Source organism: Balaenoptera acutorostrata, chromosome X (genome assembly GCF_949987535.1).
Source record: "Balaenoptera acutorostrata chromosome X, mBalAcu1.1, whole genome shotgun sequence".
Lineage (NCBI taxonomy): Eukaryota > Metazoa > Chordata > Mammalia > Artiodactyla > Balaenopteridae > Balaenoptera > Balaenoptera acutorostrata.
In genome coordinates this window covers 32,269,564-32,285,113 of record NC_080085.1, presented here as the reverse complement: position 1 = coordinate 32,285,113, position 15,550 = coordinate 32,269,564, and the positions used below count along the sequence as shown (strand labels likewise).

The following is a 15,550-nucleotide window of genomic DNA, read 5'->3' as shown; positions in this document are numbered from 1 at the left end:
TAAGGAGCCCAACTTGCAAATCAAGAAGTTTGTTGCATATAGATCATGGAAGAGAGCTCCAGAGAACCATGACTTGACCTGGTCCACAGCTGAGCTAATTTCTAAAGTCTGTCTCTAGTGTGTAAAGGTAAACGTGATCCTTGGATTCACAGAACTGACGGCCACCTCTAAGCAATCCTAACAGAAACCAGACCACCTTTCAGAAGTAGCTGATTATAATTTCTGCCACAGAACTCTGAAAAATAGCTTGGCTGTAACAAGCCCAAGTCACATTTAATGATTACTCAGCAAACCTTATTAATGTAAAATAACTGACTGACCCACACCCTTACAAGATCTTTTTTTTTTCCACACGTAAAAATAAATTTCTGACCTCCTGAATTGCTAGTTTTCATCCTGTTGACAAAATCGGCAACTGTTGTTCCTATCAATAACCATTCTTTGTTGTAGCAAAATCAACACGTCTACTTTAATGTGTCTACTTGTTTTGGGGACGGGATATGGAAATGTATAGGAAGCAGCATTCCATACAGAGAAGCAGTATTTAAGAATTTTAGAGTGTTTAGTGGGAGATGAAATTTCCACTGCATTCAAATGACATTATATTTTTCAAAGTAAATACTGTATGTAGTTGAGATATGCATCTGTTTCTGCTTAATTATTGAAGCCTTTATGGGAATGGCTGTGTCAGAATGAAGATAGGAAATGAGAAGCTAAATTTAGTTTCAGAAGCATTGAACCCCTTGTGGGGAATCCGTCTCTATGGATGTCATAATTCCAATCATAAGACAACCCACTGGTACAAAATACAGACATGATTATCCGCAAGGGACAGAGGGTGAGGCAACTAGGAACATTAGTATTTTTTCAAACTACACATATCCCCCTTACCTGTAACTCGAATATGTTGATACTAGCACCTAAGGGAGAGGGACAGAATTGGTTGTACAAAACCATAAACTGACATTCTGTAACGTGTCTTAAAGCTATCATATTAGAGTCTGCATTTTACTTGAAAAGTCATATTATCAAGTTAAAAACATGCCTTTTGCTAAGTGGAAGAGAATCTGTATAGTACTTTTATGTGGACATGGTTGATAAGAGCTAAATCAGTGAGGCCAGTGTAAATTAATTATCATCTGATTGTTGTATAAAATTAATCACTCATGACAAACATAGCTCATAACTTTAAGAGATCAATTGCACATTTCTAAAAAAATATCTAAATAAATGTAGTTTCTCTTAATACAGTTTGTAATTTCAAAGTTACAAGTCAACAGTTCTTGGGACTACTGTAACAAATACAGGAGGAAAATTCTGTCATTTTTTTAGCAATCCCTTAAAAAGACACTTGAACTCATGAAATTAATATGATAAATATATATTTAATTTTAATTGTGTTTTAACAGGCACTGAAATATTTACTAACCTCTTTTTTTATGTATTTTACAATATATAATGGTTATCACAGGCTTGTCTAAAAGCACTTCCCATTTTCAATGGTCTCCCATTCTCTGAAGATTTTCATAAACTGCTCACTAAGACCTGTAGAATTTGCCCCAGTAAAACTTCCTAGCTATGGCTAAATTCATGAGTATGAGTCAGATAATTTTGTTTCCACAGCCAACATCTAAACAGACTTTAAAAACGTTTTTCTTATCATTTATATTTTCATTTCCTTATTCATTCAATGAATAATAATTGAAAGCTTTCCTTGAAATGACAAATAAGGTTCTTGTCCTCATGGAGCTTTATGATTGGGAGGGAAAAACTGCCAATAAACTACCAATTATATCACTAGTTTTTAAATGACTACTGTGATAACGGCTACTATGGAGAAGCAGAAGAGGCTATGAGAGCAAAGGTCCTGGGAACCTGACTTCTAAGGTCCTGAGGAGGAGACCAGTACACCAAAGTTGAAAGGTGATAAGGGTTTCCTAGATGTAGAGAGAAAGTAAATGCCTCCTAGGCATCAGAGTAGCATTGGGGAATTTTTCCGCGGTGGAAACCACCTCAGCCCATTTGGGAAAGAACTTAAGCAGGTGGAGCAAAAGGGAGTGGGAAGAACTTGTCAAGAGATGAAATGGGCAAAATAGGCAAGACCATGCAGGGTACAGTGATGATTTGGGACTTCTAAGAATAACAAGAGCCTACTGAATGTTTTAAGTACGGAAGTGATGTGATCGTTGAATGGTAAATTGAGCAAAAGGGGATTAGGAGAGAAGGTAATGAAGTTTCTGCAGTAGCTCAGGCCATGTGGTGACTTTCACAAGGGTGAGAGGAAGATGTAGATTGAGCTCAAGCAATGCCCTGTGATGTGTGAAGTGGCAGCTACATGAGCAGTCCTGACTGGTAACTAGAATCATGAGCTTATCACTTCAGTACTGTATTCATACCCTTAACATATTGATACATACAAAATATTTAATCAAACAGGTTTCAGAGAATTGTAGAATATGAGGTATCTGTATCTGTATCTATATCTATCTATCGATCATCTACTGTCTCATAAAATAATGTTGGTAATAATCATTTGGGTATGACAGCAAGGTCATTATATTGAATAAGAGGGGTATGTCTCCATCCAGATATTATCCCTGCATAATTATCATTCAGCCTAATGCTTGTATCATCATGCCCATAAATCATGCAACGGGCACTATGTTGGCCAAGGGTGCCTATTACTTGGGTGAATTTTCTCAGGGCAATGACTGCATTTTATTCAATGTGGAAGAATATTAGTAATTTTTAAAAAGAGAACCCTTGATTAAATATGATAAATAATCAAAAAGTACTGAATTTTAACCAATTTATTTGCAAAATGTACTTTGAAATTATTATTTTATACCATATATATTTTAATCTGTAAGAAATACATTTCATAGCAAACCGAACCAAAATGTCTCAATTATAGAGAAATGAATATCAAAGTATAAAGAACAATATTATTCATGTTCTTTCCCTAAATTTCTGTAGTTGTCTCTTCATTAATAACAGGCATCTACATGTGTTTGAAAGAACATAGTAATCATACAAGGAATGAATGGAGTACCGAAGACAAATCTGAAATAGGATGACGACAACAAGGTATTCAAAGAAAAGAGAGGATACTGGATAAACTACCTAAGGCTATTTTCTTTGAACAGATAATGAAGAATGTGCCATCTGCACATTCTTATTATTTTTTTACAAAATTGTGTACCTTTTTGAAGGGGTATTTCATGTACATGTTTTACTTCACTTTCATAAGGTCATTTAATAGACCAAACATTTTGATTAACTTAAAATAACTGCATGTTCCTTTGATACAACTGCAAGTACAGTCAACTACAAAATGAAAACTAAAGGAAGAAAGTGGCCACGTAGCTGATGCTCTTCTTACATGTTTCATTTTAAACAAGAAACCAGAAATAAAAGATAAAGGAACTTCTTGTAACATAAATATTTTATCTAAGCTTTTAGTAATTAGCACCCAACTTCAGACTCTAAGATTTAGGTACCATATTTTTGTACTTTCTTTTTTGATAGAATATTCTTTTGTGTATTAATGAGAAACCCCACTGAATGACATTGAAAGAATCATGTTTCCATCTCAACATGTCATTTGTCAGTGACTGAAGATGGGCCCTCTAGTTACATCACTGTCAGAGAATGCCTAACCAGAGCTTTAAATGATAATAATGGTAATATTTAACACTTCTGAGACACTTACTGAGAATCAGGCACTTTTAAGGATTCTATGCATTACACTTAATCTTAAAAAAATATCCCATGAAATAGATACCATTACTATCTCCATACTACAATTGAAGAAACAAAGTTTATAGAGAACTAAAGTAATTTTGTCAAGGCCCTACAGAGACTAAATGGAAGAACCCAAGCTGTCTGTGTTCAGATGTCACAACCTAGGATACCAGGAAATGTGCAGGCCATCACCTGCGCAAGGGGGTGTGATGGCCCTCAGGGCAGAGGCCTGGGTCACTCAAACATTTAGATCCTGATCAGAGGAAGAGGAGCCAACAACAGAGATGGAGAAGGGAGAGATAAATAAAGCTAGTCATGAAAGCCAAGAGCAGAAAGTTCTTTAACTGGGTCAACTGGTAAACGCTGCCGATGAGTAAGCTCAGAGCACAAATCTGACCACTGGATTAGGCATACTGGATAAGGTTGACAATCTTGTCAGGGGTACTCTCATTAGAGTAGTTAGGACAGAAGGCTTAATGGAGTGAGTTGAGTAGAGAAAGCAAAATAAAGAGAAGCAGAGGAAAGGATCAAGTCTAGAGGCCAAGGTGGGGTCATGGGAGGACCAATGACGAGCTTCTCAGGAGCTGTTTGTGATCACAGACCAAACCCAACATGGGTGTTTACACTCAACATGTAAACAACATGCAACAAGATGACTGGCCTGGGGGGTGAAATGCGACCAGTGTGACACATAAATCAGCAAATCAGGCACAAAAAAAGACAATAGATTAATCAAAGAAAAACAGCCTCAAGCTACTGAACACTGGGAAATAACAGGAAGAGGGATGAATCTGTTATGCAGTTCAATGGCAAAACTACTCTCAAAGAAAAAGTCCCATAGAGAGAGAGTCACCGAACTAATCTCCAGAGAGGCACAAAGAAGGCACGGACTACGAGTTACTTAGGAAGAATAAACACAACTATAGGGGAAATTCTGCCCCCACGGTATAATTTGTAGTCTTACAGAAGTGACATTTCAAAATACAGTCTAAAAATACAAGTATTATAATATCCCAGTAGGGCAACACCAATTGATTTAAATAGTACAGGTGCATAAATCCAACATATTGGATAGATGTTTTTTGAATTCCTTCACAACAGTTTGTGTCTTGTTAATTTTGGCATCTCTGGGACACAGCATAATACCTGGCAGCAAAGATGCTCCCTAGATTGTTGTTGAATAAAAAAGATATGGAAGTGATCAATCTTCATTAACTCAATGGTGTGTGTGAGGAGTCAGGGTGGAAAGAGAACAGAGAGGTCCTGGTATTTTCATTTAATGCGGTTTGATAGTTTTATTGGACTCTCAGGGAAAGAAGATGATGAAGATAAAGGGAAATAATGGGAAGGCAGTGGTGGGGATCCTTATTTCCTACTGATCATGTTTACATTGAGAGGCTTAATCACTCACTAGAAGGGAAAGGTATAGGAGGAAAAAAAATCTCAGCATCAATCTGCCTCCTCCATCATGATTTGCCATCTGAGGAAAAGCGACACATCCGATCAGTGAATTTGGGTGAAGAAATGAAGCATGAGCAGATGAGCAGACCCTTTTTTTTTCTTTCCCGATGTCCTGAATCCAGGATGTACACTTTCTCTTCCTTCTTCGTGTGTTGGTTGTTTATTCCTGTAGGGAATCTACAAGTGGCTAGGTTGGGGTTAATGCACTTGATTTTGGTGGAAGGTATTAATAAGCCCAAATGAATCCAAAGTCATTTTCCAGTTCACCTTTATATAAAGGTACCTTTTGATCTCCAGCTGCTTTATTTCTACATCTACTTCCCAGATGCTTATAAATTCGGATGAGGGAATACAGGGTGTAACTAATGATCACACCTAAAAAAGCCCCATCAAAGTTCAAGTCACAGAGTGAAGTGCTCTAATTTCCACCATAAGGGATTTAAGAGACTATAGGAAGTACAAAATGGCATAAACAACATGATTCTTTTGAATTCTATTTAATGTGTTGAGTAAACTATAATTAAATGACACACATAGGTGAAAACAGCTGGTTTGCCTTTGCACAAAGTCTAAAATAGTATTCAGACTTGTGACCAGGCTCGTCCCTCCATAAATAAATAGGTGAGAAGGAAAGGGAGAGCAGGAAGAATTACAGAGAGTGCATGTAAGTTGGTTACATCTTTGGAATAACAACAATGAAAGGAATCCAGTTATTACCAGATGCTTTTAAGGAACTCAGGAAAGAGAGAGGTCAACTGATTTATTAAATATTCAGAGAAAAGACACTAAGATGGAGAAAAACATTAAAGTTGAGAGGGGACTGAACAAACCTACTTCTGTATAGCAAGACATGCTTCAGAACAGAAATAAACGTTCACAAATTAAAATGTCTTTTGCCAAAAAATAGATAGCTTCTTGCATTTGGTGGTACTCAGCAGAGAAAAAGCTATTTTAGAGAGAATGATGGGAAGAGATAAGCCTGCAAACCTTCCAAATAGTTATTTTCAATAGTAAGCATTATTTTTCATCATGAAAAGTAATGAAGCAGTAAAATATGAACCATATCAAAAGGTGTATTTTCAGGAGCTATTTGAGAGAGACAGTTTTCCTAACATGCCTTTCAAACCTCTCAAAATGATGTTGGCAGCTTCCTTATAGACCCTGCTTATCTAGGAGGAAGTGGATTTTTTTCAGGTAATAAGATTTAATCAATTTCTATTATCAGAATTATAATTTCTTTAGCTTGCAACCTGACAAGAGTACAATTTAAGCAATTTAAAGTAGCAAGAACATATTAAGATGAGTCCTGGATATAAAGCATTTCTTTACCTTCCTTTCCACTTCATGTCATAGAAGCATCAACATTGTGCCTTCAACAGGATAGATTTCAAATAAAAATCAAGGCTTGAACACTAAACTATTAAAATTCACTGAAGCGGACTTCCCCGGTAGTGCAGTGGTTAAGAATCCACCTGCCAATGCAGGAGACATGGGTTCGAGTCCTAGTCGGGGCAGATCCCACATGCCGCAGAACACCTAAGCCCGTGCGCCCCAACTACTGAGCCTGCGCTCTAGAGCCTGTGAGCCACAACTACTGAGCCAGTGAGCCACAACTACTGAAGCCCGCGCACCTAGAGCTCGTGCTCTGCAACAAGAGAAGCCACTGCAGTGAGAAGCCCGCGCACTGCAACGAAGAGTAGCCTCCGCTTGCCACAACTAGAGAAAGCCCGCACGCAGCAACGAAGACCCAACGCAGCCATAAATAAATAAATAAATAAATTTATTTATTTTAAAAAAAGAATAAAGAACACCCCCTTAAAAAAAAATTCACTGAAGCATAGCAGGATGACACACAAAACAATGGTTTCACTTCAGAAGGAAACTGGACATTCACTGGGGTACAATTATTATAGGTTGGCTGCTTATTAAAATTATTTTCTATTTTAATAAGAAAGTACTTACATTTATTTATCTCTGGAAATTAGAAGTTGTATTACACATCTGAATTCTGAGGTTAATCTACACTAATATTCTTGTCCCTGATATGCATAAACAATCAGAATTTTCTTTGAGTATTGGCTATCGGTTGAAGAAAAGAAAGCCAACAGAATTTCATTTACTTAAAGATTACATTTCCTACATTTGTCTAATGTCATTACATGATTCACTAAGGCAAAATCTATATCCAACTTATAATAACTTTTTTGAGATAAATGGAAATGCTTTGTATCAGTCTGATTCCATTATTAATAGATAGTTCTTTGAAATAGAGAGTAACTGAACAGGCATTGAAATGGAAAATTCCTCTCTCCTCATATAAACTTATTTCACTTTTTATAAATTTAAGCAGTTTGTGATTACACTGGCATTTTGCAATGACAAAACTAAAATTCAACCAAAGGGAAAAAATAAGTAATAAGTTAATATAATTAAGAATTAAATATCTCATTGTGCAACCTAGTAACTGTATTACTATCTCCTACTCTCACATACTTCATACTATCAATAACTAGCCAGTAAATAAAAAGAACACAGTTAGGGTGAACTAATACTTTTGGAATTCCAAAGATCTTTTGAAATGCATTGGATACATATAACATAGATAATCATTTCATAATTCCATCTCCAGCTTTTCAAATATTGCCTGGCAAATTTTATAGTGAAAGTGTATAGCGGAGATTATTCTGACATTTTTGTAATTCATTTAAGAAATATTTATTATTTCTAGATCCTCTTCTACATTTACTCTTAGAATGTTATTTGCAAATAACAGAACCCCAGTTTGAATAATCTTTTTTGGAAGACACCAAGGGTTTCATGAAGCAAATGGAAGTGTTGATTAAGCATGACGGAGCCATGTGTATAAGTCGATGAGCAGGCAGAGAAAGGAGACCTGCAAAGAGAGGAGAAAGCAGGCCTGCATAGAAAAGCAGAGAAATAAATATTCCCTAGCTCTACACATTACAGCTTCAGCAAATAAAGATAAACAGGCTGGAATGACAGTAGGGAACAAATGGTGAATGTAATTCAGGATTATTTTATATAGATTGAATCACATCAAAAACATTTTAGTAGATAAAAGTGATCAAATATCATTTCATATGGAATAGATATTTTTATAGGTGAAAAATTGATGGGTATTGGTACTTTTATATGTTGCAAAGTCATTTTTTATTCAGCAAGCAATGTGTAAACACTACTACTGAAAAAAAGAGCAACAGGATAAAACAGGGTACAAAGTGAAATAGAAGACAGTGTGATAATAAAGGGAAAGCTGAAACAACTCTTTGTTTATTGATTGGCCACTTTGTACCGGGCATTATACCTTATGTTAGGGAACCTCTTAGAGAGCTTTTCCCTTGTAGAAGTTTTTGATTTCTACAGGGCTTTAAAAGAAAAAGCAGGGCTTCCCTGGTGGCGCAGTGGTTGAGAATCTGCCTGCTAATGCAGGGGACGCGGGTTCGTGCCCTGGTCTGGGAAGATCCCACATGCCACGGACCAGCTGGGCCCGTGAGCCACAACTACTGAGCCTGCGCGTCTGGAGCCTGTGCCCCGCAACGGGAGGGGCCGCGATAGTGAAGGGCCCGCGCACCGCGATGAAGAGCGGTCCCTGCACCGCGATGAAGAGTGGCCCCCACTTGCCGTAACTAGAGAAAGCCCTCGCACGAACCGAAGACCCAACACAGCCAAAAATAAAGAAATAAATAAATAAAGTAGCTATAAAAGAAAAAGCAATTAGGTTAGGTCTGATGCCAATATGAACAGCTCAGAACCTACTATTTCATCTTTAGGTTTTAAATCTAAAGTATTTTTTAAAACGGTTTTAAAAAATAGGCCTGGATTCATGCATTATCCCTTCCACTGCTGCATTGTAGGACCCTGGACAAGTCACTAAACTTCTTTTACTTAGATTTCCTCACTTGTAAAATAAAAATATAGGGATACTATGTGCTTCATAACGTTTCTTTGATGATAAGTCCTATAATAATATAGTAAGTACAAAACAAAACACTTAGCATTGTTCTTGGAAGACTAAGTGCTTAATAAATAAACCAGCATGGATATCAGAAAGGTTCTAATCCGGGTTTGGGGTATGGTAGAAGGCACGGACAGAGTGACAATACTTTATATCAGATAGGTGGCAGAGAGAACTGGAGAATGGAGGGTGGTACTCGGTTCACGGCAACAGGGGCTGTGCAGAGCCAGCCAGTTAAACCTGGATCCTCAACTCAGTAGGTGATTTGAGATGTTGACCAGAAACTGACTGGAACTCTATCCTACAGAGTGGGGATACCAGTCTGATGGTAGGAGAGGGCTAGGGGTATGTGTGAATTTCCATGCCCAGGAAAACACCTGATGTATAATAGGTCCTCATTAAGTACTTTCGGATGGATTGATGATAGATTTTAACAGTTCACAGCAAATAAAATATGGCAGAGACTGCTAATTGTCTCCCCAATATCTACTTTCTCTCTTTTCCTCTTTTTTCATAATAGAATGCCCCCCAATTTTATTTGGGTCTGTCAAGAGGCATTTCCCAGCCTCAAGTGCAGCTAGGTGTGCCCATATGAGTAAGGTCTCACCAGTGGGATACAAGTAGAAATCACATATGCATCTTCAGGTCATGGCTTTAAAGGGAACCAGCTTGCTCTTCACTGTGGACGTGACTGTAGAATTGATCATGCAGATGAGGACAACTTAGTGGATGGTGGAGCAACAAGAGAAAAGGAACCTGAATGCCTGATAATCTCAAGGGGCAGAGGCACTACACTGCCTAAACCACGCACAAGTCCAGGCTTACATGTGAAAGAGAAATACGCCTGTCTTGTTTGTCACTGTTAATTGGTCTTAGTTAAAATAACTGGTTAAATTCCTAACATGTTTCCATCACTCAAGTATGGCTGGAAGTATGAGAGGGTATATATCAAGTTTATTATATTCTAACACTATCTGAGTGGGGCTGAATTGAGTTGAGGGGCTGCTATCCATATTACTTCAGGAATTTCTTGAACCATTTAAAATGAGCATTTATTACTTAGTAGAAATAGCTGCAATTATAAAAAATTATAATATAATTATATATTAAATTAAATTATAATTAAATATAAAAATTTAAAATAAAAATTAAATATAAATTAAATTAATTAAATTATAATATAAAATTATAAAAAACTATTTTACTATCTCTTGTATATTCTCTCTATACTCTTGTATACTCTCTCTCTTCAGTTATACCTCATTTACATTCTCTTATCACTGAAATAATTAGATGATAATAGTGAAGATTAAAGTAAAAAACTATAGATATAAATGAGAAAACTAGAGAAGATATTTTGTTTCTGCATGGAATTTCATACTTAATTTTGTGGTTAATTTGCTTTTTAAATAATACATAAACATAGATTTCTCCCCTTGATTCTAATAAAACACTGCTATGGTAATTTCCCTTTCAGTGTGAATAGGAGCATTCTACTTTAGTTCATCTGGGAGATAGCTGAAAAATAAAGTTTGCATCACTGAGATTTGATTTTGCCAGACCATAATACTAACTTTTTGAAAAGTCTTATTTAAGACTCTAAATGTCAGAGGGGTAGTTGTACAAAATATATGTGGGTATTACATCTAATTTATGTCAATTTTTCTATTTCTTTAAATAAGAAGCATTTTATTCAAGGTTCTGCTTCCAAATTTAAAGCTGAAGCCATGGCTTCAATCATATTCCTTAAATCAGAAAAAGAGAGTAAAGGAAGAAATTAAAGTTGAAAGGAAATGAAAATTACAGTTACTGTAACTTTTTCTTTCCTCACTGATGACAAAATCACAACCTATTTTTATAAATCCACTGATAACCATAATTATTGTCGTTTTGGAGAAAACTTCTATGTGAAGAGAACAAACATAAGCGAATACTCGGGCACTATTTTAATGATACTGTATGTGAAAAATAAATGGGAATGGATTTTCATGCAACTGAGTAATCAGCAACCTGAAATTTAAGGAAAACTGAGTTTTTATTTATTATAATTTTTTATACCCATGACTGTGGTTCTCTTACCTTTGATATCTTCATAAGAATCATATGACTTTCTTTTTGGAATCACTACAAAGTCTGTCAGTTCTATAGGATTTTGTCCCCAAAAATCTCCATCCAATGTGACTTCCACCTCCTCTTCTACCCGCTTCCTAGACTGACATTTTATGACAACTACAGGAGAGAAATACTTTCAGTTAATTTGACTATTGGGTTATATGATCGTTCTTGAGATAGAAAAAAATGAATTATGTTATGAAAAATAGAAGTTCCTTTGGCATACTTTGACATGTCACTGCATCTGGTATTAACACACATACACTCATTCAGTATCAACATACATTGACATTTTGGAAGCAACATGAATATTAAATAATATGTAAAAGTAGCATGATAAGAGATAAATCTAGAAGATACACCAAAGTACAGAAGATTACATTAGGATGTAGAAATGTGATTCAGGGACTGGATTTTTCAGCTAGCTGTACTCATTGTGGTAAATACCAAACTTTACTTATATAAAAATACTACAGCAAATACCTTCAAATAATTTAAAAAATAAGTTCTGTAATATTTATTTTGTAATAACACTTTTAAAATATATTTCATTAAAATATCTCCTAAACCAAAAATATTAGTTTATTTACATGCAACTTAAAATTCACTTAAATTATTTAAGTAAAATATTTTGATTTCCATTTATGAATTGCTTTTAAATTTACAAAATACACTATTTAGTAGTTAAAAATTGTAATGAATTATTTAAAATTAATATTAAAATGTTATTACATATTAATTTAGCATACAGCACTAAAACATTAAATTAATATGTAACTTTACATATTTCCCTCTCTATAAATAATTCCAACATTTTCTTATATAAAGTGCAGAAGAAGTTGTTAATGATCTTGTGAGCAACCAAAATATTATGTCTATATCAACTACTAATTATATAAAGGAATATTAATATATTGGCATTAGCTGTATAATATTATGGGGCCATGTATGCTAGAGTCCATATTTAAGAATATTATTTCTCCAAAATATATTAACTGTTATATTTTTATCAGTTCAGATGCACATAGGACATAAATTGAATATGAGATAAAAAGGGAGTCATAATACTAAAAAAGCTTTGAAATGGATTACACTATGCTTTCGTGGCATCAATAATATTGATAATATGTTCATCTGAACAGCAAGATTGGACAATGTCCTCAGATTTATGTGTTTTCGCAGTATAGACCACATTTATAGTAAAGAAATGTTTAAAATAAATTTATTTTTAATTCTTAAATTTACAGGTTAATACTGAACATTTTGGACTTAGAATTAATATGTGAAATGTACAACAAGGGTACAAAGTTAGATGTAAATTAAGTGGGTTGAAATGGCTGAGGAAAATATACAAGCTTTTCTGGTTATAATTAGCTTCAGTCTTAAAGCATTAAATTGGAAATTAGTGTGATCAAAGTTACAATTAGTATCATGTCATTGGTCTTGTCCTGTAAGTCCTTAGGAAATTACTGCCCTAGCAATGCCAGGATTACTAAACCACAACGGATTCACATCCCATTGTCTTTACACTGTGATAGGGAGTACAGCCCTTTTCCAATTATCTACCCCAAAGGACAGGAGAAAAGGTGGTTCACAGAGCAACAAAAGTACCCTGGGCTTGAGAATAACCTGGGTTATAGATACATAGAAAAAAAAAAGAAACAACAAACATTGATGGTGACACAGTTGAGCAGGGAAAGCAATGGGTTATTTCTGATGTGTTCTTAAGAATGAAGAATGGACTGTACCGAAAGTAAATAATATTTATTTATAAAATCATACCCATTTGTTTCTCAAGGGCATTTGTAGAGAAAAAGAATTACTAGAATAGGTTTTAGACTTTTGGTAAAATGACTTAATAACTAGTACACAATCTGTTCAGAACACAGATGTTACTACTTGGTTGTGCTAATGTAACACAGGCTATTTACAGAACTCACATTTACTTTAAAAATCTAATAATTATCAAAAGTGACTTGATAGAAAATTTCTGTTTCTGGAGCATATTTAACCTTCTTTGAAGAAAACTGTGCAAGAAATTTGTTTTTATTTTCTCATAGGCTTTATTTTAGACTTTAAAAAATCTGCTTTAACTCTTTAATCTGGGAAAAAAACAAGCAGTAGTGTCTGGGGTAGACACGAGCAATACTGCTGTTAGAATTCCAACAGAGTACTGTCTAGGCTGTATTACATCACTTTGATCAGAAGACTATTATAAATTTTAAACTGTTCAGCTCTTTGGAAAGTATACAAACAACTATGTTTTGAAGGAAATAAAAAAAAACATTTTGACATGTTTTTGAAGCATTCTGAAGATAATTTAGTATATTTGAAATATTTATGTGTTGATAATTTTTTAACTCAAGAGTAAAAATACTTCAAGTGAAACAAATGACATTTATTGTCAAAGGTACTGTTAGTTATGTGGATTTTCACTCCAGTTAAAATTAAACTACATAAGGAAATATATAATCTCGGCCTTCCTTTATAACCAGTGTCTCTGGGGAAATGCTGTTATTCACAAGCAAAACTGACTATTTTCTAAGTGTGGTGACATAATTTGTATCAGTAAAGACTAGCTCTTTTTCACTAGCAAAGATTGGTATTGGAGGGAGAAGAAAAACTCAAAATTTCAAGACTTCTTTCAGCTTATCTGTATTGCTCAAGGTGGAGATCAAAAATAGATATCCCTTTTCTGTCCAATTCAGTGATTCTTAGTTATGAAGAACTATGCCTAGAGCCTGGTAAGAGGTTGGGATACTAAATTTCACCTTATGGTTATCTAAGAGGAGTTGTGATTCTTACACTGACCCTGGGAACAAAATGGGAAAATGAAACTATGCAGAAGAAGTGAGAAGAGTGTTGAGGAAAGAGAACATACAGAAACTTGAGAGAAGCCTGGAGTATGTGGAGAAAAAAAGGGGTCATTGAGGAAAAAAAAGGCATTTTAAGAGTAGGGAAGTAGGGATTTTACGTTGCATGTATGGTGGCCAAGCCCAACTCCCTAAAATCTGTAGTACATTCTGACTGGTTTTTGGAGAACATCATAAAAGTTTTGTATCTGGGACAACTAATAGAGGAATCATTGACCCCATGAGTTACACAGAAGCTGGAATATGGTGATTAAATGTGATCCAAGAACCCAAGTTCCCAGGAATCTTACAGATCTAGCACAGGGCTCTGAGCACATCACAGAATATGAAATAAAGGGGTCTGAATTTAATGTTATTTCAATCTTAGTTGATTTGTAGGTTTCACCAACAAGGAAAACAACAGGAAATGGTATGGTTTTGTGGAAAGATCATTGGACTTATTGTTAAGAGACCAGATTCAGTCCTAGCATTTCCACCAATAGGGCTGGATCACTTTACAACCTACTTTCTCTGGACCTGGATTTTCTTACTTGTACAAAGAAGAGATGGGATTAGAAGGTCTCTAAGATACCTAAAATCCTGGTGTTCTCTGACTCTAAGATATACCTACCTTGGGGGCATTTAGGATGTGGTGCCTGTGGGAATCCAAGAATAGGGTATATCCAGCATATTCCTGGGATTTCTTCACTGTCTATCCCCAAAGCTCTAATTGGAAATTAAATTATTAAGAGTGAACAAAAGCATAAACACTTTCAATATTAGCATGAAATGACATATTTTTTAGTAACCTAATGGTATTTTAGCAAAGCATGTGAATTTAAACTTTGGCAGAGAAAAACTAAGTATGAAATACAAAATATTTCTGCAAATGTTGATTTTATAACCATTTCAAACCAAACACTGGTAAACTGTCACAAAGAAAAATGTAATACAACCATTGTGAGATGCAAGTTAAAACTGAAGAATTTTTTTCTCTACATTCAAAGGTTGGTACAGCAGTTGGCCCTCCATATCTGTGGGTTCCAAATCCACAGATTCAACCAACTGTGAACTGAAAATATTTAAAGAAAAAAAAAAGAAATTCCAGAAAGTTCCAAAAAGCAAAACTTGTATTTACATAGCATTTACATTATATTAGGAATTATAAGTAATGTAGAGGTGATTTAAAGTGTATGGGAGGATGTGCACAGGTTATATGCAAATCCTATGCCATTTTATATAATGGACTTGAGCAACCATGGATATTGGTATCTGCAAGTGTCCTGGAATCGATACCCCATGGATACTGAGGGACGACTCTATTGGTATTTACTGATGTGACTAAACTGTGATTAATCAGAGGTAATACAGTTTCCATGGGTTATATTCTAAACTGGATGGGCAA

General features: G+C 35.2%; 1 protein-coding gene across 1 annotated transcript in view; it reads right to left on the bottom strand.

The window, feature by feature from the left end:
* The window catches only part of CFAP47 (cilia and flagella associated protein 47), a gene marked incomplete at its 5' end in the record, with an annotated part of 301,208 nt that overhangs the window by 60,217 nt on the left and 225,441 nt on the right, over positions 1-15,550 (bottom strand). Inside the window, 2 exon segments of the mRNA XM_057537629.1 lie at positions 11,261-11,410; positions 14,777-14,871. Of these exon segments, the coding sequence (XP_057393612.1) occupies positions 11,261-11,410; positions 14,777-14,871 (245 nt within the window).